The sequence below is a fragment of the Oncorhynchus gorbuscha genome, linkage group LG03 (assembly GCF_021184085.1).
Source record: "Oncorhynchus gorbuscha isolate QuinsamMale2020 ecotype Even-year linkage group LG03, OgorEven_v1.0, whole genome shotgun sequence".
Lineage (NCBI taxonomy): Eukaryota > Metazoa > Chordata > Actinopteri > Salmoniformes > Salmonidae > Oncorhynchus > Oncorhynchus gorbuscha.
Genome location: NC_060175.1, coordinates 61,813,930 through 61,841,296, shown reverse-complemented (window position 1 = coordinate 61,841,296; position 27,367 = coordinate 61,813,930). Strand labels below are relative to the sequence as shown.

The 27,367-nt window shown below is 43.2% G+C and overlaps 1 protein-coding gene across 6 annotated transcripts in view; it reads right to left on the bottom strand.

Moving 5' to 3' along the window:
- Window positions 1-27,085, bottom strand: part of LOC124031664 (RNA-binding protein 39-like) — a 32,679-nt gene extending 5,594 nt beyond the window's left edge. Inside the window, exons 1-15 of one of the 6 annotated variants that reach the window (XM_046343194.1) lie at window positions 26,746-27,085; window positions 25,127-25,183; window positions 24,747-24,800; window positions 23,462-23,998; window positions 22,684-22,854; window positions 21,247-21,374; window positions 18,105-18,158; window positions 7,845-7,962; window positions 7,537-7,689; window positions 4,750-4,887; window positions 4,599-4,664; window positions 4,315-4,519; window positions 3,956-4,054; window positions 2,971-3,003; window positions 2,355-2,469 (exon numbers count right to left, since the gene is read on the bottom strand). In XM_046343194.1, the coding sequence (XP_046199150.1) occupies window positions 2,355-2,469; window positions 2,971-3,003; window positions 3,956-4,054; window positions 4,315-4,519; window positions 4,599-4,664; window positions 4,750-4,887; window positions 7,537-7,689; window positions 7,845-7,962; window positions 18,105-18,158; window positions 21,247-21,317 (1,052 nt within the window). In that variant the 5' untranslated portion in view covers window positions 21,318-21,374; window positions 22,684-22,854; window positions 23,462-23,998; ... (1 more) ...; window positions 25,127-25,183; window positions 26,746-27,085. Of the gene's footprint in view, window positions 1-2,354; window positions 2,470-2,970; window positions 3,004-3,955; window positions 4,055-4,314; window positions 4,520-4,598; window positions 4,665-4,749; window positions 4,888-7,536; window positions 7,690-7,844; window positions 7,963-18,104; window positions 18,159-21,246; window positions 21,375-22,683; window positions 22,855-23,461; window positions 25,184-26,745 lie in introns of all 6 variants that reach the window. The other 5 variants (XM_046343190.1, XM_046343191.1, XM_046343193.1 and 2 more) reach the window with 5 other exon arrangements.
- Between the last annotated feature and the right edge of the window lie 282 nt (window positions 27,086-27,367).

Below are 27,367 nucleotides of genomic sequence, written 5' to 3'. Positions count from 1 at the left end.
AGAAAGAGGTCAGAGCACAGGGTAGGGCAGTGTGAGCAGAACCAGCGGTGTTGTTTGACTTAGCAAACGAGGATCGGATGTCGTCGATCTTCTTTTCAAAATGGTTGACGAAGTCATCTGCAGAGAGGGAGGAGGAGGAGGGGGAGGAGGATTCAGGAGGGAGGAGAATGTGGCAAAGAGCTTCCTAGGGTTAGAGGCAGATGCTTGGAATTTAGAGTGGTAGAAAGTGGCTTTAGCAGCAGAGACAGAGGAGGAAAATGTAGAGAGGAGGGAGTGAAAGGATGCCAGGTCCGCAGGGAGGCGAGTTTTCCTCCATTTCCGCTCGGCCTTCCGGAGCCCTGTTCTGTGAGCTCGCATTGAGTCGTCAAGCCACGGAGCGGGAGGGGAGGACCGAGCCGGCCTGGAAGATAGGGGACATAGAGAGTCAAAGGATGCAGAAAGGGAGGAGAGGAGGGTTGAGGAGGCAGAATCAGGAGATAGGTTGGAGAAGGTTTGAGCAGAGGGAAGAGATGATAGGATGGAAGAGGAGAGAGTAGCGGGGGAGAGAGAGCGAAGGTTGGGACGGCGCGATACCATCCGAGTAGGGGCAGTGTGGGAAGTGTTGGATGAGAGCGAGAGGGAAAAGGATACAAGGTAGTGGTTGGAGACTTGGAGGGGAGTTGCAATGAGGTTAGTGGAAGAACAGCATCTAGTAAAGATGAGGTCGAGCGTATTGCCTGCCTTGTGAGTAGGGGGGAAGGTGAGAGGGTGAGGTCAAAAGAGGAGAGGAGTGGAAAGAAGGAGGCAGAGAGGAATGAGTCAAAGGTAGACGTGGGGAGGTTAAAGTCGCCCAGAACTGTGAGAGGTGAGCCGTCCTCAGGAAAGGAGCTTATCAAGGCATCAAGCTCATTGATGAACTCTCCGAGGGGACCTGGAGGGCGATAAATGATAAGGATGTTAAGCTTGAAAGGGCTGGTAACTGTGACAGCATGAAATTCAAAGGAGGCGATAGACAGATGGGTAAGGGGAGAAAGAGAGAATGACCACATGGGAGAGATAAGGATCCCTATGCCACCACCCCGCTGACCAGAAGCTCTCGGGGTGTGCGAGAACACGTGGGCGGACGAAGAGAGAGCAGTAGGAGTAGCAGTGTTATCTGTGGTGATCCATGTTTCTGTCAGTGCCAAGAAGTCGAGGGACTGGAGGGAGGCATAGGCTGAGATGAACTCTGCCTTGTTGGCTGCAGATCGGCAGTTCCAGAGGCTACCGGAGACCTGGAACTCCACGTGGGTCGTGCGCGCTGGGACCACCAGATTAGGGTGGCAGCGGCCACGCGGTGTGGAGCGTTTGTATGGTCTGTGCAGAGAGGAGAGAACAGGGATAGACAGACACATAGTTGACAGGCTACAGAAGAGGCTACGCTAATGCAAGGAGATTGGAATGACAAGTGGACTACACGTCTCGAATGTTCAGAAAGTTAAGCTTACGTAGCAAGAATCTTATTGACTAAAATTATTAAAAATGATACAGTACTGCTGAAGTAGGCTAGCTGGCAGTGGCTGCGTTGTTGACTTTGTAGGCTAGCTGACAGTGGCTGCGTTGTTGACACTACACTAATCAAGTCGTTCCGTTGAGTGTAGTAGTTTCTACAGTGCTGCTATTCGGGGCTAGCTGGCTAGCTAGCAGTGTTGATTACGTTACGTTGCGTTAAAAGAACGACAATAGCTGGCTAGCTAACCTAGAAAATCGCTCTAGACTACACAATTATCTTTGATACACAGACGGCTATGTAGCTAGCTATGTAGCTAGCTACGATCAAACAAATCAAACCGTTGTGCTGTAATGAAATGAAATGAAAAAATGTGATACTACCTGTGGAGCGAAGCGGAATGCGACCGGGTTGTTGAGTGCGGAAGTTCTATTCAGTAGACGTTGGCTAGCTGTTGGCTAGCTAGCAGTGTCTCCTACGTTAAGGACGACAAATAGCTGGCTAGCTAACCTCGGTAAATTAAGATAATCACTCTAAGACTACACGCTCTAAACTACACAATTATCTTGGATACGAAGACAGCAAAGACAACTATGTAGCTAGCTAACACTACACTAATCAAGTCGTTCAGTTGAGTGTAATAGTTTCTACAGTGCTGCTATTCGGTAGACGGTGGACGTTTGCTAGCTGGCTAGCTGCTGGGCAGATAGCAGTGTAATTAATTACAGTGTATTAATTACTTTACAATCATTCAGTATTTTCCCATTTCTATCCTAATCTTATATTTGGGAATGGATTTATGAATTTAGTTCAGTGAATTAAATTAAAGATCTAAAACAATGCTTCCTTTCATCATGAAATGATAAGGTTAAAAGTAGTGTCTCACAACTGAGGGTTGAACATGTTGGACAGCTGTAGGCAGTGCGTAGCCAGTGGCTGCGTTGAGAGGGTCATGGCCTGGTTCATGCTTGGAGCCAGATTCAGTGAAAGGGTGGCAGGAGCTGTAAAAGGAGATGACAGTATCATTAACAGAGGTCCTTCTTACCAGAGCTGCTGTCAAGTGCAGATTAATTCCTGTCTGTTGAATTGAACATCAGTTCCTGGACTGACTGGAATTTCAATGCCATTAATTGACCCCAACCCTGCTTCCAACTGAGAACATCAGATTGACAATCCTTTCCTTTCCCCCCCCCCCCAATGAATACATCTCAATGTACAGGACTAGTTTTTCCTGTGTCGTTTCAATGCACATTTGGACAATGTAGTTACACACAAGAACACCAGGGAAGATGAAGACGGACAGCTTGAGAATTTTATCATTTGGCTTAAACAAAAATGTTTGAAATCATTGCTGTCATGCATACCCACCAATACAAGAAAAAAGGACCATTGGAGAGCTCTCTCCGGTTTGAAACATGAGAACTTGAAACAAAATTATTTATTTTAGATGAGTATTAAATAATAATATATTTGAGAAGCTGTACACTTTCTTTCACATTCACCTTCAGGGGGTGGGTTCAGGCTCGCTTGCATGTCTAAAAGATTAGAAGAAGAGAAATTAAAGACGCACTTCAGTTAGAAAAGGTTGAGGATGGAACGATGCACAATGGATGAAGACCATTGACTTACTACACTGCAGTGCACATTAAGCCTATGTGCTAGAGGGGGACAGCCATAGCATTAGGCACACAATATTAGAGAAGCAATGGTTATCTGCATGCTAGTTCAATATCAGCATTCACATCTAACATGGTACTGTGATATTGTAGTGTGTTACATAAGTTTGAAGAGTCCCTTCACTTAGCAAGACAAACTGCTGGCTTTGGCAAGTCAAAACAACACACAGGTTGACTTGAATGATGTTAACTCATTTCTGGGTTTCGTACACGTTTCCCATGATATTCAATGTGCTATTTTCAAGCAGGGCCATAGTGAGTGAAAAAACAGCTTTCTCAGAGACCGACTGTCACCAGAGACTGGCAGGATGTTGAAGTGATTAACATACCTCATAATGAATGTTGGTGGCAATGCCAGATTGGCCTTTAGTGTTTACATGTAGATCTATTGGATACATGTGGAAGAGATCATTAAAAGGCGAAATGATAGTGAGAAAAGAGAAGTCTTACGGCAGTTCATTTGAGATTATCATATATTGGTGGTCATGGATGCAGATAATGTTAACACACTTAATCTCCAGATAATGTTAGCCCTCTTTGCACTGTTTTCTGACACGTCACAAACCAAATTAAGGGAGGAGCAAAAAGGTAACTGGAAATCATCCTGCCAAAGCAGGTGTGACAGCTTTCCTTTGCTACCTACCTTTAGAATGAGATTCATGATCAATAGCCAAAGCAAATTTAGTGGTGAATTTCACATTTGAATGAGGTATCAAAAAGCACAAACTTCAAATGCCTCTCCTTTGAGGAGTCTGCAGTGTTCTTAGATGAGGCAAGTGAGTAGTTCATTCCACATGGATAATGAGCCTACCTGTACCAGCTGCCATGTTGAAGTAGATTGGAGTCGAGTGGATGGAACCACTCATCTGTAGAGCCTGCTGTGCAGCCGGGGGGATCTGAAGACCAGTACCTGAGGGAAACAAACTATTCATTAGCATCAAGTCTGTTCAAAGCTATTCAAAACAACTTGAGCACACACTGGAGCGATTATAGAAGTCAACTGGAGTAACACCTTGGTTGACCAAATCAGTTTTAGATTTCAGCACTAAGGAAGACATATCGATTAGTAAGCTCAACTTTCACTTACTGCTGACAAACCTAAATGGCAATTTTGAGCACCAAAAAGACCAAACTACATCCACTCAAAAACAGTAGCAGTTAATATCACACCCTCTGCCAGCCGGGCCATGAGCTGCAGGCGCCCGGTAGTGCCCAGGTCAATGCCTGTCCTCTCCAGCTCGTCGTTGTCCAGGAAGGAGCTGGCGGTGGAGGGGTCGGTGCGTTCCGTCACGTGACCAACCTTCATGGGCCGCCCGGCCAGCTCAAAGCCATTCAGCTGCTCCAGGGCCTTCTTGGCGCACTCTGCATCTGCAAACTACAATAATACAGCGTGAATCAGCTAACTTAAATGGCACACACCCTAATCTATTGCAAGTCTAAAATCAGGAACTTACCGAGATGAAACCATATCCTTTGGATCGTCCAGTTTCACTGTCATTCATCAGTTGTATGCTCTCAATCTGTTAAGGAAAACAGTTAAGATACAAGAGTTAGTGTAAAAGGAGGTTAAAATGTAATTGATAAGTAATGGTGTTTCCTCCTTACTCTTCCGAAAGACTCGAAGACACCTCGCAGCATGTCCTCTGTGATGTTGAAGTGTAGCGAGCCCACATACAGCCGCATAGGGCCAGCATTACCCTTCTGAAGGTTGTTGGCCATTGCTGCAGCTCTGTTCTTCTCAGCCTGCACACATACAAAAAATGGTGATTCTATGCCATCTGCCAAGTAAGCGGTGAAAGGTGACATCACATATAATAATTCCATCAATGCTAAATATTATAGTTAACCTCTCTGCGCACGGAACCCGAAAGTGGGCTGAAATTCCACAACATACGGTGATCGCTACATAAAGTCATATTAAACATTCATAAAAATACAAGTGTCTCACATGTATCGAAAGCCTAGAATCTTGCTAATCCAACTGCGTTGTCAGATTTAAAAAAGGATTTACTGCGAAAGAATACGATGCGATTATCTGAGCATAGAGCCCCATAAAAATAAAAATAAATTTAACCAGCACAGGCGTAACATAATCAAACTGCATTAAAATAAATAGTTTATTCATCTGTTTGCAATTCCAATGCTCATTGTTACACAATGAATGATCGTTTGTTTGATAAAATAGTTTAATAGCCTAACACGAAACATTTTGAACTGCTTGTGTCGTGAATTCCGTCTCATTCCATTTTCGACGACACATTCCAGGTAAATAACCCACATAGAACGTGACTTTTCCAGTCATGTTTGGTTTCACTGCGATCAACTGGTTTGTTTGTAACACAATCAAACCTGATGGGCCATTTCGCGGGACTATTGACTGAAAGAAACCGATTTGAAGACAAGTCATGACATTGTGCACCGATGATTTTCCAGCTGTTTTGTTGATCGACTGTCTTTTAACCCAATGACCACTGATCGTCTTGAAATCTAGCTGGGTAGATAGCGTATTGCCGTTTAGCTCAGCTCATTGGCTATGTTTATGTGTTGCAAGACCAACGCATGTAGTAAGCTCCAGCGTAAAGAGAGTCATGTGCTATTGCATTTTCATACCGGAAGGAGAAACACATTACGCATTGCATTGTTTGGTGAACGCGCAGATTCAGCTGTTTATATATCAATCATTATGGCGACTAAGTCAGGGAAAGTTAAATCTAAATATACAGATGTACACACAATTTTAGAATAAATTGATTGGCAAGGTGAGACAGATTGTTGTTGGACAATTCATTTAGCGATTGAAGGAATATTTTTTTAATGGGATCGGACATCGTTTTGGACTGGTAAGTTCGTATGCTAATGCCCTTGTTTGAAATTAATAATATAAAATATTATTTGTGATTTTTTTCAAATTTTAGAAGCAATATATAAACATGTAATGTCATGAAATGTGAGATGCGTGTGTCTGCCGCCCCACCCCAACCCACATGTAGCTCAGTTGGTAGAGCATGGTGCTTGTAACGCCAGGGTAGTGGGTTCGATCCCCGGGACCACCCATACGTAGAATGTATGCAGAATGTATGCACACATGACTGTAAGTCGCTTTGGATAAAAGCGTCTGCCAAATGGCATATATTTAAATAGCCTATTTGAGGCTGTTGTGGTCCTGCCCTCTCCTCATCAATGGCCAAAGTGAAATGGAGACAGTAGATACAGCTGGTCTGGCATAATATAATAGAGACAGTAGATCTAGCAGGAGATATATATATATATATATGTTTATTATACCTGTTGATACAGGGCTCATATGTGAAACTATACTAACTGAACATTTTCTTTCACAGTGACACTGACTCCGAATGAGAGTCTTATCCGGTGTCCTGTGTGAATTTAAGTATGCTCTCTCGAATTCTCTCTTGGAGGACCTGAGCCCTAGGACCATGCGTTAGGACTACCTGGCATGATGACTCTTGCTGTCCCCAGTCCACCTGGCCTTGCCGCTGTTCCAGTTTCATCTGTTCTGCCTGCGGCTATGGTACCCTAAACTGTTCATTTTTACTCAAGGTGCTGTCCTGTTGCACCCTCTACAACCACTGTGATCTCCACCCGGCACAGCCAGAAGAGGACTGGCCACCCCTCGTAGCCTGGTTCCTCTCTAGGTTTCTTCCTAGGTTTTTGCCTTTCTAGAGTTTTTCCTTGCCACTGTGCTTCTACACCTGCATTGCTTCCTGTTTGGGATTTTAGGCTGGTGCTATATAAATTGATTTGTTAGGACTGAGGGTCTTCCAAATATTGAAAGTGTGTAAATAGTTACCCATGTTATTTTGTAAATGTGTGTATATATATATATATTTAATCAATAATAATTATTTTTCTCAATTCTTGGGGGGGGGGGGGGGGGTGGTGTTAGAATACCATTTTGGTATTTTGTATAGTTATTTGTTTCAAAATGTCACTTCACTGTCACTTGGGTACATTTGGGCTACTTGTGTGGGACACCTGGGTGACTTCATGATAAATGTAGCACACTCATTTTGAAAGTTATCATTCTGAAACTTTGCACAAGTACTGTTGCCCTCATATTTTTCACTGAAATTGTCCCCATAATCCTATCTGAATGTTTGTTTGATCTTGTTCATTTTAAAGATACAAAAATAAAAAACGTATGGTTTTATTCATTGTTTTATCTAAACCAGATCTATTGTGTTATATTCTCCTACATTCAATTTACATGTACACAAACTTCAGAGTGTTTTCTTTCAAATGGTACCAAGAATATGCATATCCTTGGTTCTGTGCCTGAGCTACAGGCTGTTAGATTTGGGTATGTCTTCAGGCGGAAATTGCACAAAGTAGGGGGGGGGGGGGGTGGCTGTAAGAGGTTAAATCCACTACCTGAGGGGCCTGTACGATGATGGGCACTCCTAGAAGTCTCTGACCAGTTAAGCCAATAGCCAGCGGGACTGAATTCACATCCAGAAACTCAATGTAGGCAATGCCCTTTGACCTCCTGGAGTTTCTGTCAGAGATCATCCTCACGTCTCTCACCTACAGGGGACACAATAGTAATAGTGTGTCAAGAGTGAGCACCTTCCTAATGACCATTAGCTAAATTCTGTCAAAATAAAGTCTGAATTATTTCATACGGCAAAGATAATGCAATCTACTTTTAAGTTTGTGAACTGTAAACTGCGAATACTGACTTTCCCCACGGCTGAGAAGAAGTCCTCTAGGTCTCGTGGTTGGATTCTGGCTGCCAGCTGCATACAAAAAACAGTGTGGGCATCCCTCTCCTCTGGGGTCAGGTTGTCAATTGGTTTCCTTGAAAAAAAGCACAAACAGAGTTTAACACATATCATTTATGGATGGTGAGCAAAAAAAAAAAAAGTTATCCTAGGTGCAGCAAAATACTTATGTCCATCTCCAACAATGCAGCAATAAAACACACAAGTAGAAATAACAAGCAGTATCTGAACGATCAATGTCCACAATATAAATATGTATATACAGTATATGAATAGAAACGGTGATTACAGCAGTAGTTATATAGGATAAGCCATGACTAGAATACTATACATATACACACACACACACACAGTCGTGGCCAAAAGCTGAGAATTACACAAATTTTCACAACATCTGCTGCCTCAGTTTGTTGGCAATTTGCATATACTCCAGAATGTTATGAAGAGTGATTAGATCAGACATGGGCAAACTACGGCCCGCGGGCCACATACGGCCCGTTAGGCTTTTTAATCCGGCCCGCCGAACTTGTCCAAATTATAGTAAAAACCTCCTTTTTTCCCCTTTCCCTGCAATGCCCACGTTTCCCCAATAGATGGCGCACTCAAAACACATTGACCGTTGGAGTGGCGCGTATTTCTCTTTTTTTCACTTCGTTTCACGTCACCATTAAGCCCTTCTGTGAAAATGAGCGGACCAAAGAGAAGGAAAGCGGACAGCGAATGCCGAGTGTTTAATAAGGAGTGGACAACAAAATACTTCTTCACTGAAGTCCGATCAACGGCTGTATGTCTGATATGCCAAGAAGCTGTTGCGGTTTTCAAAGAGTACAATATCAGCCATCACTTTGCCACGAAGCATGCAAACTATGCTAGCAAGCAGTCAACACAAGAACGGGCGGCTACTGCTCAGAGGTTGGCAGCTAATTTACAGAGTCAACAGAACTTTTTTCACCGACAAACTGCAATTCAAGAGTCAAGTACCAAGGCAAGTTATTTGCTGGCATTCAAATTAGCAAAGGCTAGCAAGCCTTTCTCCGAAGGCGAGTTTTTGAAAGAGTGCATGGTAGAGACAGCAGGTCTCTTGTGTCCGGAGAGCAAAGCCAAGTTTGAAAAAATCAAAGATTGACGAAGATCTAGTCAGCGAGTTAAACAAAAAAGGCGGAGTCCTTTAAGTTATATTCACTAGCACTGGATGAAAGTAACGACATAAAAGACACTGCTCAGCTCCTAATTTTTATCCGAGGGATTAACGACAGTTTTGAGATAACGGAGGAGCTTAATCATCGTCAGTTCATTACGTTCCTGGAAGAAACTAATGCGGATCACCAGGACCTACTTTACCACTCTCGCGTCCGCTGGTTAAGTTTGGGGAAAGCGTTTCAACGAGTCTGGGAGCTCAAAGACGAGATTCGCTCATTTTTTAATTTAATGGGGAAATCCGAAGAATTCCCCGAGCTGAGCGACACAAACTGGCTTTGTGACTTTGCGTTTGCTGTGGACATATTTTCACACATGAATGAGCTGAACGTGAAGCTACAGGGGAAAGATCAGTTTGCGCACGACATGTACACAAATGGGAGAGCCTTCAAATCCAAGCTGGTTTTATTCTCCAGGCAAATGTCAAACAAATCTTTCGCACATTTCCCCACACTAGCCGTGCAGAAAGAGGCCGCCCGAAATGCGAAGAAATACTACAAATCACTGGACGATCTGCACAGAGAATTTTGCCGTCGGTTCTGTGATTTTGAAAAAATTGACAAGTCACTTCAACTGGTGTCCTGTCCCCTGTCACAAGACCCCGAATCAGCACCGCTGGAGCTGCAATTGGAACTGATCGATCTTCAGTCTGACTCCGTCTCAAAGGAGAAGTTCAAGTCTCTTAAACTGAATGAATTTTACGCTTCACTTAACGAGACCGCGTTTCCAAACCTCCGGAGGACGGCGCAGAAGATGCTGGTGTTGTTTGGCTCGACCTACGTGTGTGAGCAGACGTTTAGCGTCATGAAAATCAACAAAGCCCATCACAGATCCAAGTTAACTGACCAACACCTCAGATCTGTCCTGAGAATTGCCACAACAAAACTAACTCCAGACTTTGATGCACTGGCTAAAAAGGGAGACCAACAACACTGTTCCCACTGAAATGGTGAGTTTTTCTGCTGTGTTATGAAAAAATGCATATGGAAAGTTTGGAAGTGCGTCTTTTAATTAAGAGCAATGCGCATTTACGCACAGCAGCGGTACAGTAGCTTAATTAACATCGCTCTTAATTTAAATTTACAGCTGCAGGTAGGATATTTAATACAGCCTATGTCTGTGTGCTTGGCAACGATACACGTGTACCGTTTGCACGTGAAGGCGAGGGCGTCCGTGGCGAGTGTGTAGAGCGCGCGGTCAGGACAATCCATCCATGATTTTGCGGAGTTTAACACAAGTAGATATTATTGATTATCGGCCCAAACACTCCCTCCAAATGCTCCTGGCCCGGCCCCTCTGTCAAATTTTAGAACCCATTGTGGCCCGCGAGTCAAAAAGTTTGCCCACCTCTGGATTAGATGAATTGCAATAAACTGCAAAGTCCCTCTTTGCATTGAAAATTAACTGAATCCCCCCAAAACATTTCCACTGCACTTCAGCCCTACCACAAAAGGACCAGCTGACATGTCAGTGATTCTCTCGTTAACCTCTTCCTTCTACCCCCTAATTTTTCGAACATTCTGTTAAAAATCGCGCAACATTTCAGCGCCCTGCTACTAATGCCAGGAATATAGTATATGCATATGATTAGTATGTGTGGATAGAAAACACTCAGACGTTTATAAAACTGGTTAAATCACGGCTGTGACTATACCAGAGCGTGAGTTTCATCGAATAGCGCAGGAAAACCTGATCACTGAAAATGGAAATAAATATCCTTGCGCTTACTTCCAGGAATTGTTCAAAGTGAACCGAATTACATGAGACCGAGGTTTCAGCGCCTACAGCTACCACACGTTGTCTAGAGTCTTGTCATTTGATTCGCAATTGATTCTTGGTCTAACCGGTTCAAGGGAACTCCTTCCCTCCGGTCTCCGACCGGATGTTTTGGTCGAGCTCTCTCCGGCCATGTTTTTTTCCAGACGACACCTATAGAATTGACATCGCCTCCTGATGAAAATTATCGCTTATTAACGTGTACTAATACCTAAAGTTGCATTACAAAAGTATTTCGAAGTGTTTTGTGAAAGTTTATCGTCGACTTTTTGAATTTTAAAAAATGACGTTACGTTATGAAACGTTATTTTTTTTCGTTTCTCACACAGTCTACATAGAACGATATCTAGGCTATATATGGACCGATTTAATCGGGGAAAAAAAAACCCAATAGTGATATAGGTTTCAAGACTAGTCATTCAACTGAGACTGCTCTTCTCTGTATCACGGAGGCGCTCCGCACCGCTAAAGCTAACTCTCTCTCCTCTGGCTCTCATCCTTCTAGACCTATCGGCTGCCTTCGATACTGTGAACCATCAGATCCTCCTCTCCACCCTCTCCGAGTTGGGCATCTCCGGCGCGGCCCACGCTTGGATTGCGTCCTACCTGACAGGTCGCTCCTACCAGGTGGCGTGGCGAGAATCTGTCTCCTCACCACGCGCTCTCACCACTGGTGTCCCCCAGGGCTCTGTTCTAGGCCCTCTCCTATTCTCGCTATACACCAAGTCACTTGGCTCTGTCATAACCTCACATGGTCTCTCCTATCATTGCTATGCAGACGACACACAATTAATCTTCTCCTTTCCCCCTTCTGATGACCAGGTGGCGAATCGCATCTCTGCATGTCTGTCTGGCAGACATATCAGTGTGGATGACGGATCACCACCTCAAGCTGAACTTCGGCAAGACGGAGCTGCTCTTCCTCCCGGGGAAGGACTGCCCGTTCTATGATCTCGCCATCACGGTTGACAACTCCATTGTGTCCTCCTCCCAGGGCGCTAAGAACCTTGGCGTGATCATGGACAACACCCTGTCGTTCTCAACTAACATCAAGGCGGTGGCCCGTTCCTGTAGGTTCATGCTCTACAACATCCGCAGAGTACGACCCTGCCTCACACAGGAAGCGGCGCAGGTCCTAATCCAGGCACTTGTCATCTCCCGTCTGGATTACTGCAACTCGCTGTTGGCTGGGCTCCCTGCCTGTGCCATTAAACCCCTACAACTCATCCAGAACGCCGCAGCCCGTCTAGTGTTCAACCTTCCCAAGTTCTCTCACGTCACCCCGCTCCTCCGCTCTCTCCACTGGCTTCCAGTTGAAGCTCGCATCCGCTACAAGACCATGGTGCTTGCCTACGGAGCTGTGAGGGGAACGGCACCTCAGTACCTCCAGGCTCTGATCAGGCCCTACACCCAAATAAGGGCACTGCGTTCATCCACCTTTGGCCTGCTCGCCTCCCTACCACTGAGGAAGTACAGTTCCCGCTCAGCCCAGTCAAAACTGTTCGCTGCTCTGGCTCCCCAATGGTGGAACAAACTCCCTCACGACGCCAGGACAGCGGAGTCAATCACCACCTTCCGGAGACACCTGAAACCCCACCTCTTTAAGGAATACCTAGGATAGGATAAAGTAATCCTTCTCACCCCCCTTAAAATATTTAGATGCACTATTGTAAAGTGGCTGTTCCACTGGATGTCATAAGGTGAATGCACCAATTTGTAAGTCGCTCTGGATAAGAGCGTCTGCTAAATGACTTAAATGTAAAATGTAAATGTGATTATGGGACATCTAGGAGTGGCAACAAAGAAGATGGTCAAAGGTAATGAATGTTTTATATTTTATTGTGCGGTTTGTGTAGCGCCGAATATGCTAATTATTTTGTTTACGTCCCCTGCGGGTCTTTTGTGGTGTTACATGCTATCAGATAATAGCTTCTCATGCTTTCGCCGAAAAGCATTTTAAAAATCTGACTTGTTGCCTGGATTCACAACGAGTGTAGCTTTAATTCAATACCCTGCATGTGTATTTTAATGAACGTTTGAGTTTTAACTAATACTATTAGCATTTAGCGTAGCGCATTTGCATTTCCAGAGCTCTAGATGGGACGCCTCAGGTGTGAGTGTTGACGAGGACAAGGCTGGAGATCACTCTGTCATGCCGATTGAGTTCGAATAACAGACTGGAAGCTTCAAAAGGAGGGCGGTGCTTAGAATCATTGTTCTTCCTCTGTCAACCATGGTTACCTGCAAGGAAACACGTGCCATCATCATTGCTTTGCAGAAAAAGGACTTCACAGGCAAGGATATTGCTAGTAAAATTGCACCTAAAGCAACAATTTATTTATCGGATCATCAAGAACTTCAAGGAGAGCGTTTCAATTGTTGTGAAGGAGGCTTCAGGGCATCCAAGAAAGTCCAGCAAGCGCCAGGACTGTCTCCTAAAGTTGATTCAGCTGCGGGATCGGGGCACCATCAGAAAAGAGCTTGCTCAGGAATGGCAGCAGGCAGGTGTGAGTGCATCTGCACGCACAGTGAGGTGAAGACTTTTGGGAGGATGGCCTGGTGTCAAGAAAGGGAGCAAAGAAGCCACTTCTCTCCAGGAAAAACATCAGGGACAGACTGATATTCTGCAAAAGGCACAGGGATTGGACTGCTGAGGACCGGGGTAAAGTATTTTTCTCTGATGAATCCCCTTTCTGATTGTTTGGGGCATCCGGAAAAAAGCTTATTCAGAGAAGACAAGTGAGCGCTAGCATCTGTCTTGTGTCATGACAACGGTAAAGCAGACCATTCATGTGTGGGGTTGCTCCTCAGCCAAGGGAGTGGGCTCACTCACAATTTTGCCTAAGAACACAGAACATAAAAAATGATACCAACACATCATCGGAGAGCAACTTCTCCCAACCATCCAGGAACAGTTTGGTGACAAACAATGCCTTTTCCAGCATGATGGAGCACCTTGCCATAAGGCAAAAGTGATAACTAAGTGGCTTGGGGAACAAAACATCGATATTTTGGGTCCATGGACAGGAAACTCCCCAGACCTTAATCCCATTGAGAATTTGCGGTCAATCCTCAAGAGGCAGGTGGACAAACAAAAACCCACAAATTCTGACAACCTCCAAGCATTGGTTATGCAAGAATGGGCTGCCATCAGTCAGGATGTGGCCCAGAATTTAATTGACAGCATGCCAGGGCATATTGTAGAAGTCTTGAAAAAGGGTCAACACTGTAAATATTGACTCTTTGCATCAACTTCATGTAATTGTCAGTAAAAGCCTTTGACACTTGTAATTATACTTCAGTATCACATAGTAACATCTGACAAAAATATCTAGACACAGAGGCAGCAGACTTTGTAAAAATTAATATATTTGTGTCATTCAAAACTTTTGGCCACGACTGTGTGTGGTATGCATGTATGTATGTATATACACATACACCTGGCCGGGTGGTGGCAGAACAACAACCTATCCCTCAACGTAACCAAGACCAAGGAGATGATTGTGGACTACAGGAAAAGGAGGACCGAGCACGCCCCCATTCTCATCGACGGAGCTGTAGTGGAGCAGGTTGAGAGCGTCAAGTTTCTAGTTTGTTGTTTATGTGGACAACTAGGATGGTCCAAACACACCAAGACAGTCGTGAAGAGGGCACGACAAAGCCTATTCCCTCTCCGGGAAACTAAAAAGATTTGGCATGGGTCCTGAGATCCTCAAAAGGTTCTACAGCTGCAACATCCTGACTGGTTGCATCACTGCCTGGTACGGCAATTGCTCGGCCTCTGACCACAAGGCACTACAAAGGGTAGTGCGTACTGCCCAGTACATCACTGGGGCTAAGCTGCCTGCAATCCAGACCACAGCCACCCCAGTCATAGACTATTCTTTACTACCACATGGCAAGCGGTACCAGAGTCCCAAGTCTAGGACAAAAAGGCTTCAACAGTTTTTACCCCCAAGTCATAAGACTCCTGAACCGGTAATCAAGTGGCTACCCGGACTATTTGCATTGTGAACCCCCCCAAAACCACTCTCTTTTTATCATATATACATTGTCACTTTACCTATACATTCATGTACATACTACCTAAATTGGGCTGACCAACCAGTGCTCCCGCACATTGGCTAACCGGGCAATCTGAATTGTGTCCCACCCTCCACCCCCTCTTTTACACTACTGCCACTCTCTGTTCATCATATATGCATAGTCACTTTAACCATATCTACATACTACCTCAATCAGCCTGACTAACCGGTGTCTGTATGTAGCATCACTACTGTATACAAGCCTGTCTTTATTTCTTTACCTACCCATTGATCACCTAATACCTTTTTGCACTATCGGTTAGAGCCTTGATGATCTTCATCAGAATGCACTCCCAGGAATCCCAGGTCCACCATAAATGTTTGATTTGTTTGATAATGTCAATCAGTTATGTCCAAATATCTTCTTTTGTTTGGGCGTTTGGGAAACAAATCCAAATCGGAGGAAAAGTTCAAAAAGTTCTGTTACAGCCCGTAGAAACATGCCAAACTAAGTATGGAATCAATCTTTAGGATGTTTTTAACATAAAACTTCATTAATGCTACAACCGGACAATTCCTTTGTCTGTACAAAGTGGAACGTAACTACCTTTCACGTGAGCGCGCCAGAGGCTGTGACACTCTGGCAGACCACGCACTCAAAGAGCCCTTATGAGCCCCTCCTTTAGAGTAGAATCCTCAAAACAGGTTCTAAATACTGTTGACATCTAGTGGAAGCCTTGGGAAGTGAAACAACTAATATCACCCTGTATCTTCAATGGGGGCTGAGTTGAAAATCTACAAACCTCAGATTCCCCACTTCCTGGTTGGATTTTTTTTCTCAGGTGCTTGCCTGACATACGAGTTCTGTTATACTCACAGACATCATTCAAACGGTTTTTACAATTTCAGAGTGTTTTCTATCCATATTTACTAATTATATGCATATTCTAGCTTTTACGGCTGAGTAGCAGGCAGCTTACATTGGGCACATGTTTCATCCAAGCTATCCAATACTGCCCCCTACCCCAAATAAGTTAAATGAAGGTTAAATAAAAACATTTTTTTTTAATATTTTAAGTGGGTTAAAACAGTATGTAAGCATTGTTAAAAAGTGACCCATGTTCAATGACTATGTACAGTGCCTTGCGAAAGTATTTGGCCCCCTTGAACTTTGCGACCTTTTGCCAAATTTCAGGCTTCAAACAAAGATATAAAACTGTATTTTTTGTGAAGAATCAACAACAAGTGGGACACAATCATGAAGTGGAACGATAATTATTGGATATTTCAAACTTTTTTAACAAATCAAAAACTGAAAAATTGGGCGTGCAAATTTATTCAGCCCCTTTACTTTCAGTGCAGCAAACTCTCTCCAGAAGTTCAGTGAGCATCTCTGAATGATCCAATGTTGACCTAAATGACTAATGATGATAAATACAATCCACCTGTGTGTAATCAAGTCTCTGTATAAATGCACCTGCACTGTGATAGTCTCAGAGGTCCGTTAAAAGCGCAGAGAGCATCATGAAGAACAAGGAACACACCAGGCAGGTCCGAGATACTGTTGTGAAGAAGTTTAAAGCTGGATTTGGATACAAAAATATTTCCCAAGCTTTAAACATCCCAAGGAGCACTGTGCAAGCGATAATATTGAAATGGAAGGAGTATCAGACCACTGCAAATCTACCAAGACCTGGCCGTCCCTCTAAACTTTCAGCTCATAAAAGGAGAAGACTGATCAGAGATGCAGCCAAGAGGCCCATGATCACTCTGGATGAACTGCAGAGATCTACAGCTGAGGTGGGAGAATCTGTCCATAGGACAACAATCAGTCGTATATTGCACAAATCTGGCCTTTATGGAAGAGTGGGAAGAAGAAAGCCATTTCTTAAAGATATCCATAAAAAGTGTTGTTTAAAGTTTGCCACAAGCCACCTGGGAGACACACCAAACATGTGGAAGAAGGTGCTCTGGTCAGATGAAACCAAAATTGAACTTTTTGGCAACAATGCAAAACGTTATGTTTGGCGTAAAAGCAACACAGCTCATCACCCTGAAAACACCATCCCCACTGTCAAACATGGTGGTGGCAGCATCATGGTTTGGGCCTGCTTTTCTTCAGCAGGGACAGGGAAGATGGTTAAAATTGATGGGAAGATGGATGGAGCCAAATACAGGACCATTCTGGAAGAAAACCTGATGGAGTCTGCAAAAGACCCGAGACTGGGACGAAGATTTGTTTTCCAACAAGACAATGATCCAAAACATAAAGCAAAATCTACAATGGAATGGTTCAAAAATAAACATATCCAGGTGTTAGAATGGCCAAGTCAAAGTCCAGACCTGAATCCAATCGAGAATCTGTGGAAAGAACTGAAAACTGCTGTTCACAAATGCTCTCCATCCAACCTCACTGAGCTCAAGCTGTTTTGCAAGGAGGAATGGGAAAAATTGTCAGTCTCTCGATGTGCAAAACTGATAGAGACATACCCCAAGCGACTTACAGCTGTAATCGCAGCTGTAAGTATTAACTTAAGGGGGCTGAATAATTTTGCACACCCAATTTTTCAGTTTTTGATTTGTTAAAAAAGTTTGAAATATCCAATAAAATGTTGTTCCACTTCATGATTGTGTCCCACTTGTTGATTCTTCACAAAAAAATACAGTTTTATATCTTTATGTTTGAAGCCTGAAATGTGACAAAAGGTCGCAAAGTTCAAGGGGGCCGAATACTTTCGCAAGGCACTGTACATAGGGCAGCAGTCTAAGGTTCAGGGCAGGGTACCAGCTGGCTAGCGAAGGCTGTTTATCAGTCTCTCAGTCCCAGCTTTGATGCACCTGTACTGTCTCCACCTTCTTAATGATCATTCTTGCCTTCCTGTGACTGTAGATGTCCTGGAGGACAGGCAGTGTGCCCCCCATAATGCACTGGCTGACCGCGCCACCCTATGGTTGCGGCCGGTGAAGTTGCCATACCAGTCGTTGAGACAGCCCGACAGAATGCTCTCGATGGTGCATCTGTTGAAGTTTGTGAGGGTCTTGGGGGCAAAGCCAAATTTCTTCAGCCTCCAGAGGTTGAAGCGGCGCTGTTGCACCTTCTTTACCCCGCTGCCGGTGTGCAGGAAGCATTTTAGATCCTCTGTGATGTGCATGCTAAGGAACTTGAAGCTTTTGACCCACCCCACTGTGGCTTCTAAGATAATCCGGCTGTGTATCTCACCTTACTGGACTCTTGTCTTTCTTCAAGGGGCTATGACTTCTTGAGCGTTTCCAACTGAAAAAAGGAACAATCACAACGTTTAGTTCTTACCCAGACTTTACATACATACTTTATTGACAAGACATCCAACAGGCAAACGTCACATCACAAATAATTATAAAAATAAACTTTGTTTGTTGGCATGTGGTGGACCAACCTTCCCTCCCGGAACACCACAAAATTTCAGCTCCAAACTAGGGTGTAAAACAAGGTTCAGCTCAGTATGTACGCCTACAATGCTAAACTGTACAGGTTTTTAATACATAAGTATTATTCTATTCAACGTATTTTCCTTCCCTCATTTGGGCCTACTTTTTGTACTCTACTTCACTTGAAACACATCGGCCCGGTCACAAACAGGGAGGGGATTGACCTGAGGACACAAAACCAGGGCTATGGCTTCAAGTTCAGATGACAACAGTAGTAGGTTTGATTACCAACGATGACTAGACAGCCTACAGGGAGGAGGGGAGGGCTCTGGAGTGTGGTGCCTGGAAAACAACGTCAACAAAACAAAAGGAAATTATCACGGACTTCAGGAAACAGCAGAGGGTGCACCCCCCTATGTACATCGACGGGACCGCAGTGGAGAAGCTGGAAAACTTCAAGTGACTTGGCGTACACATTACTGAAACTGAAATGGACCATCCACACAGACAGTATGGTGAAGAAGGCACAACAGAGTCTCTTCACCCTCAGGAGGCTAAAGAAATTTGACTTGTCACCTAAAACCCTCAAGCTTTTACAGATGCACAATTGAAAGCATCCTGTCGGGCTGTATCAATGCCTGCTACGGCAACTGCAAGGATCTCCAGAGGGTAGTGCGGTCTGCCCAAATCAAAACTGGGGGGGAAACTACCCACCCTCCAGGACACCTACAGCACCCAATGTCACAGGAAGGCCAAAAAGATAATCAAGGACATCAACCACCCGAGCCACTGCCTGTTTCCCCTGCTATCATCCAGAAGGCGAGGTCAGTACAGGTGCATCAAAGCTGGGACCGAGAGACTGAAAAACAGATTCTATCTCAAGGCCATCAGACTGCTAAATAGCCATCTCAAGCACAACAGAGGCTGCTGCCTATAAGCATAGACTAGAAATTACTGGCCACTTTAAGGAATGGAACACTAGTCACTTTAATAATGTTTATATGCTCATATGTATATACTGTACTCTATACCATCTTTACCAGAAACAAGGCTCTCACCGTTGCTGCTTGTTATAGACCCCCTTCAGCCCCCAGTTGTGCCCTGGACACCATATGTGAATTGATCGGCCCCAATCTATCTTCAGAGTTCGTACTGTTAGGGGACCTAAACTGGGACATGCTTTAACACCCTGGCTGTCCTGCACTAAGCTAGATGCCCTCAATCTCAAACATATTATCAAGGAACCTACCAGGTACAACCCTAAATCCATAACCATGGGCACCCATCCTGACCAACTTGCCCTCTAAATACACATCTGCTGTCTTAAACGAGGATCTCAGCGATCGCTGCCTCATTGCCTGCGTGTGTAATGGGGCCGCGGTCAAACGACCACCATCATGGTCAAACGCTCCCTAAAACACTTCAGATAGCAGGGCTTTCTAATCGACCTGGCCCGGGTCCCCTAGAAGGATATTGACCTCATCCCGTCAGTAGAAGATGCCAGTACTCTTCAAAAGTGCTTTCCTCACCATCTTAAATAAACATACCCCATTCAAAAAACATTAGAACTAAGAACAGATATAGCCCTTGGTTCATCCCAGACCTGACTGCCCTTGACTAGCACAAAAACATCCTGTGGCATTCTACATTAGCATTAAATAGCCCCCGCGATATGCAACTTTTCAGGGAAGTCAGAACCCAATATACTCAGTCAGTTAAGAAAGCTAAGGCTAGCTTTTTCAAACATAAATTTGCTTCCTGGGACACTAAAGTCCATGGAGAATAAGAGCACCTCCTCCCAGCTGCCCACTGCACTGAGGCTAGGAAACGGTCACCACTGATAAATCCACTGTAATTGAGAACTTCAATAAGCATTTATCTACAGCTGGCCATGCTTTCCACCTGGCTACCCCCTACCCCGTCCAACATCTCAGCACCCCTTGCAGCAACTTGCCCAAGACCCCCCCCCCCTTCTCCTTTACCCAAATCCAGACAGCTGATGTTCTGAAAGAGCTGCAAAATCTGGATCCCCACAAATCAGCTGGGCAAGACAATCTGGACCCGCTCTAAAATTATCCACGTAAATAATTGCAACCCCTATTACTAGCCTATTCAACCTCTTTCGTATCATCTGAGATCCCCAAAGATTGGAAAACTGCCGCGGTCAATCCCCCTCTTCAAAGGGGGAGACACACTAGACCCAAACTGTTATAGACCTATATCCACCCTGCCCTGCCTTTCTAAAATCTTTGATAGCAAAGTTAACAAAAAGATCACCGACCATTTAAAATCTCACCATACCTTCTCCACTTTGCAATCTGGTTTCCGAGCTGGTCACGGGTGCACCTCAGCCATGCTCAGGGTCCTAAACGATATAACCGCCATCGATAAAAGACAGCACTGTGCAGCCGCCTTTTTCGACCTGGCCAAGGCTTTCGACTGTCAATCACTGCATTCTTATCGACAGATTCAATAGCCTTCACTTCTCAAATGACTAAGTTCATGCTCTTCAACCGATTGCTGCACACACCCTCCCGCCCGACTAGCATCGCTAAACTGGATTTTTCTGACCTAGAATATGTGGACAACTTCAAATACCTAGGTGTCTGGTTAGACTAAACTCTCCTTCCAAACTCACATTAAGCATCTCCAATCCAAAATTAAATCTAAAAACCGCTTCCTACTTCGTAACAAAGCCTCCTTCACTCATGTTGCCAAACATACCATCTTACCGATCCTTGACTTCGCCGATGTCATTTACAAAATAGCCCCCAACACTCTACTCAGCAAACTGGATGTAGTCTATCACAGTGCCATCCGGTGTCACCAAAACCCCATACACTACCCACCACTGTGACCTATATGCTCTCGCTGGCTGGCCCTCACTACATATTTGTCGCCAAACCCACTAGCTCCAGGTCATCTATAAAAGCCTTTGCTAGGTAAAGCCCCACCTTAGCTCACTGGTCACCATTGCAGCACCAACACGTAGAACGCGCTCCAGCAGGTATATTTCACTGGTCATCCCCAAAGCCAACACTGCCGTTGGCCACTTTTCCTTCCAGTTGTCTGCTGCCAATGACTGGAACGAATTGCAAAACAAATAAAAAATCACTGAGGCTGGAGTCATATCTCACTCTAAACATCAGCTGTCAGAGCACTGTACCTGTTCATGGCCAATCTGTAAATAGCACACCTAACTACCTCATCCCCATATTATTACTTACCCTCTTGCATCCCAGTATCTCTACTTGCACATCATCATCTGCACATCTATCACTCCAGTGTTAATGCTAAATTGTAATTATTTCACCTCTATGGCCAATTTATTGCCTAACTCCATACTCTTCTACATTTGCACACAATGTATATAGATTTTCTATTGTGTTATTGACTGTGTGTTTGTTTTTATTTTTTTATTTCACCTTTATTTAACCAGGTAGGCTAGTTGAGAACAAGTTCTCATTTACAACTGCAAACTGGCCAACATAAAGCATAGCAGTGTGAACAGACAACAACACAGTTACACATGGAGTAAACAATTAAGTCAAGAAAAAAAAAAGTATTTACATTGTGTGCAAAAGGCATGAGGAGGTAGGCGAATAATTACAATTTTGCAGATTAACACCGGAGTGATAAATGATCAGATGGTCATTAACAGGTAGAGATACTGGTGTGCAAAAGAGCATAAAATAAATATAAACAGTATGGGGATGAGGTAGGTAAATTGGGTGGGCTATTTACCGATAGACTTACAGCTGCAGCGATCGGTTAGCGATTGTTTATGGGCAACTCTTGTTTTTGTCGCACTGCTCTGCTTTATCTTGGCCAGGTCGCAGTTGTAAATGAGAATTTGTTCTCAACTGGCCTACTAGGTTAAATAAAGGTGAAATTATACTGTATCTTAGTCCGTTCCACTCTGACATCGCTTGTCCATATGTATATAGTCTTAATTAATTTTGCTACACCCGCAATAACATCTGCTAATCACATATGTGACAGATACAATTTGATTAGAAAGGCAACAAACTACGACACTAAAATACAAAACCAGGTTTAATTTTCATCATCAACACTAAGTTTAGACAACAGCTTTCACAGTGGAAAACACAAATTATGTCCAAGGAGGAGCAGATTATTCCAACCCATTTTTGTCTGTAGACAACACAAGACATAAGGAAGCCCAAAAATTGTGACACAGGAAAAAACAAGAAGACATAAGCGTTTCCCAAACTCAGTCCCCAGGAACCAAAGAGGTGACGTTTTGGTTTTTACCCTAAACAGCTGACTAAAATTATCCAAGCTTGATGATCAGTTGATTATTTGAATCAGCTGTGTAGTGCTTGGGCAAAAAATGAAATGTGCAGTTTGGAAAAGCCTGCAATACGTACAAGGGGCCCTGGCGTCCTCTGTAGCGTCCAGCATGTTCCCTGCTACTGGAACCACTGCGTCGGCGTTCTTTACTGCGGCTGCGTTTCTTCTCCGGACTCTTCTTCCCATCTTTGCTGTAGCACTTGTCAGAGCTCGGGCTGCGACTACTCCTACGATGGCTCCTCTTTTTCCTGGAACACAGGATGACATTCAGGGTGCAGTCACACAACACAATTGGAAACGGATACTTCAGACATCTAGCCATCACTGATGCCGTTTCCAAAAGGTTACATGATTGAAACATGACTTGTAGCAACTGACAAGATAAATCAAAACTAATTTTATTTGTCACATGTGCCAAATACAACAGGTGAAATGCTTACTTTACAAGCCCCTAACCAACAACGCAGTTAAGAAAAATAAACAAAAAGTAAATAAAAGTAACAAATACTTAAAGAGCATCAGTAATATAACAATAGCGAGGCTATATACACATGTGTTACCGGTACGGAGTCAATGTGCTGGGGCAATGGTCAAGGTAATTTGTACATGTATGTAGAGTTATTAAAGTGACTATGCAGAGATAATAACAGAGTAACAGCAGCTGAAGGGGGGTCAATGCAAATAGTCTGGGTAGCCATTTGACTAGATGTTCAGGATTCTTCTGGTTTGGGGGTAAAAGCTGTTTAGAAGCCTCTGACCTAGACTTTAGCGCTCCCGTACCACTTGCTGTGCGGTAGCAGAGAGAACTGTCTGTGTGGAGATGGTTTAGCAAAGAGTTTAAAAATCAGTACTTACTTCTTACTACTGCGCTCTTCATTTCCATTAGCACTAGATGACTTGATTTCATCCTAAGCAGGGTTGATAGAAGAACATCATGAGGATGTAGAGGAAACATTGCAAGTCGTCAGGGGTGAGGGAGGGAACAAGAAAATACAAAACATAACCATTAGGTTAAAATACTGTTAACATTAATATGTTTGGACAAGTATGTAAGGGGGTCCTTCTACAGCCCCTGTAGAGTTCCATTCCAATTACTCCCCCTGCTGTTATAACTACATATCATACAGTACTCAATCCAACCAAAAGTCAAAGTATATGGGAAAAATATATACTATTTTGGCATGATACAGTAAGTTATGGGAACAGTTTGGTCATCTCAACCCCACCCCTCCTTTGTCGTACCAGTACCACTATCTGTTTCTAAGCCCACTGAGACCATGCTTGGCCCACAGCCGCTAAAAGAGATCCTGTGGTTGATGTCAGTCCAGTGATCTTCACCCATTTTCCTTCTTGGACTGTAAGAGTTCGATGCCACCTCTGTCACATCTCGCCCTGAAGCAAACAGGGATTCACACTGCTTAGTAATATGGACTCCCAAGTAAAACTGAAGAAAAAAAATATACTAGTTTAGCCTCATGTTAAATGTCTTATAATTTTTTTGTGCCAGCTGAATGGAGATGTTTGTATTTGAATGGCTTGAATTTTATGAGGGGAAAAATACTCATACTGGTGAAATCATTAACTAAATGTATAATAGAAATGAAACCTTGAAATAAATCTTACAAATAAATAGTAAGAAAATAAACGTAAAATATTACTGGTGTTAAAAGGCATGCAAAGTCAAGATGCTGATTTACAAAATCAGAAACCATCACAATAGACTTGGGCAGGGAGACAGTATTCATATTTTAAAATAATCAATAGCTTGTTTTGTTGACCTTGGCAAAATCATGACTACACATCTAAGCCTTATTTATTAATAAGTGATATACTATAGAGAAGACTAATCTACTATAGCCAAATGTAAGGGTAAAATAGGTACTTATGCATGTAAGGCCTATTTTTTAGGTCAGCCTTACTTGATTGAGACTGATGCATAACTAAAGGTCACGTATATAAATAGAATATGTATCAGAACTACTGGTACCACAGTAATTATATTTCTATGGGTCAATCCAACTGTAACATTAGGTGTAAACATTGTGAAAATGCCTTTAGCTACCATGTCAACAGAAAATGTGAATATTGTCTCCTTTGCATGTGGGGTAAAATGTGCTAATTTTCACCCATTTGCATTCACCTTGTTGCAACCAATAAGGGTGATAGGATGTTCTAAGATGAAGCTCTTTTTGTCCTAGGGGATCACAGTACATCAATACATTGCTAAATTACTACCTTACACTCTCCCCCCAACACACAGTTCTCACTCGAATCAAAAGGTGAGAGAAGAGGAGAGATATTGTTAGGCAAGTCTACAAAGAGAGAGAGTTGGGCATTTATTCAGACTTTTAAGGATTATGTCAATGCATCACACACCTCATTCAAACGCTGAGAGGCACAAACATCCATTTAACCATAAATAATAGCAACATATCTCTGAGCAGCAAGATGATACAAGACCAGCAAATAGTGAATGCGCAAAAAAACATAGCTACAAGCCTGGCAATTCTAGCTTCCCACCTTTTTGTATGGAGCCTCTATCATAGCCTCAACATCAAAGTCATCTGCCATGGTCTCCTGAAAGAGAAAACCCGACACAATCAAGTCAGAACATCAGTCATGAGATATACATATTTCTGTGTTTATCTAGATAGCTAGATACTACAACTGGCATAGAAAATAGGGGTTAGCTGACAACGTCACGAAAACGATGTGCACACTTAATTGGGGCAGAAGTCTGTGTTGTTGTGATTCTGGATGGCCAGATAGCTAGCAACAATGACAAGAACCTGCCATGTGGGGAATCGTAGGTGGCTCGTTTCAGCTTGTTCTTGATACCATGTCTTGTTTTGACTGGTGTCACGTCTATGTTAATATTGCTAAAATTCGTTAGCTAGCTAACCAATCAACGATGTATGAGAGACAAGTGCTCATTGTGAAAATGTATTTACATTTTCAATAAACATTGGAGACAAAATATTGTTTACATGTTGTCAATCTAGCCAAGCCGATAGCTTGCCTAGCTAGTTGGTCTAATTTGAATAATATACTAGTCAGAATAGATTCAGACCCTGCTTGCTTACAGCTGCACTGAGTTGGACAGGTTTCCTGTTTAAATTAAGACACCACCGTGCCGGTGTTGTGCTGAAAATCCCACCCACCCTTCGCGTGAACGCGTACACACTGATCTTAGAAGCAGAAAGCATTTTTTATTTGTGTCCTTCAAGGCAGATGTCAATGAGCACGTTAGGCTGCCTTTCCCTTTTTTTTAATGGCGGATTGATCAAAAAGTGTATTAGTCTATAAATAAATATTTGCAAAAATTCGTAATCTCTCCCATGTCTTATTCGACTGGTATAATGAGACACAAGTGGCACCTTACTAGTCAGTGTAAACTCCCAGTTCTATGTAAAAAAATATGGCCACCTAACTTTATATGAATGGCAGTAACAGGCTGTAATTTTTATTCCATAGACGAATTACCACATTAAGTATCTGATTTGCATAAAGTAGTATAAAAAGTTGTATTCGAAATTCATAAATTGTTACAAACTCAGTTTTGCATAAATCATTTTGATTTGTTAATATGACCACCCTACCTTAAATTGGTCTAGTTGTGTATTCCATACTGCCCAATTTGTATAATATAGCATTTTACTTTATTTGAATCAATTGTGTTCTGCATCAGCTCTGAAAATGGCAAAACAATATGACCACCATATCTTGAGATATTGGACAAAACGTGTTGAACAAGTGATTTGGTGCCATTATTGACTAGGGATTAACATTGGCCTGTCTGCAACCTTTTTGACTTTCTCTGATAATTTTAAAATTTCGAGAAGAACTAAGGAATAATCTCACTGCCTTCTCAAACCCCGGTTTGTGTCGCAGGCGTTCCCGGAAGTCTCGCCTCTAGGTTTAGAAACTCCTGACAGTACGGAGCCCTCACATTACATCAGCCCTTTACAATCTGCTAGCTAGCACATTACTGTCCCTTTTTTAGACCAGCAAGAACCATGTGGAACTTAACTAGCTTACATGGCTTACTACCAATATGTTTTCTAGTAACGCTAGCTAGCTAAACAACGTTAGCCAAAATCTGTGAGGAAGATTTTTAATGGTAACGTAAACTAACTTACCGCAGGGATTTGTCCCAACGTCTGCTTCTTCTGTGACGAGAAACAATTAAGTTAGCTAGCAAACTTATAAAACCAGCCAGTGAACTAACGTTAGCCAACTACGTCTTCAGGATCAAATTGGCCAAATATGACCTCGGATTCGCCTGCTGCTGTTCTTCCCAACAACACACAACAGCTTAAAAAGAAATGCTACTGTACAGTAGCTAGAAAACGAAATTATTGACAGCAGCCAGTAATGTATTCAGCCTTATATTACCTATCTATAACTTGTTTTGCGTTTGAAGTTCATTAGCGTCTCTAAAATGGCGTTCTGTCGTTTTATCAACACGCGATGAGCGTGGTCCTATCCAGTGTTGGCAACTCCGTAAGGAAAGCAGCTATCAGTAAGGAAAGCAGCTATTGGCTGTCCTAGAAGTCGCTAAAAATACGTCAACACCACATTTGCATAAGTAGCCTTGTGCATGTAATTGTGATGGAAGCTGTAGGAGAGGAACAACGTCGTGGGGGAGACAAAAAGTGAGTAAAAAAACACCCTAAATATGTTAAGAACTACAGATGAACTTTCCTCTGTCGTTTCTTGTTTTTTTTTAAATGTCACAATTCCAACCCTCCTCCTTTATCT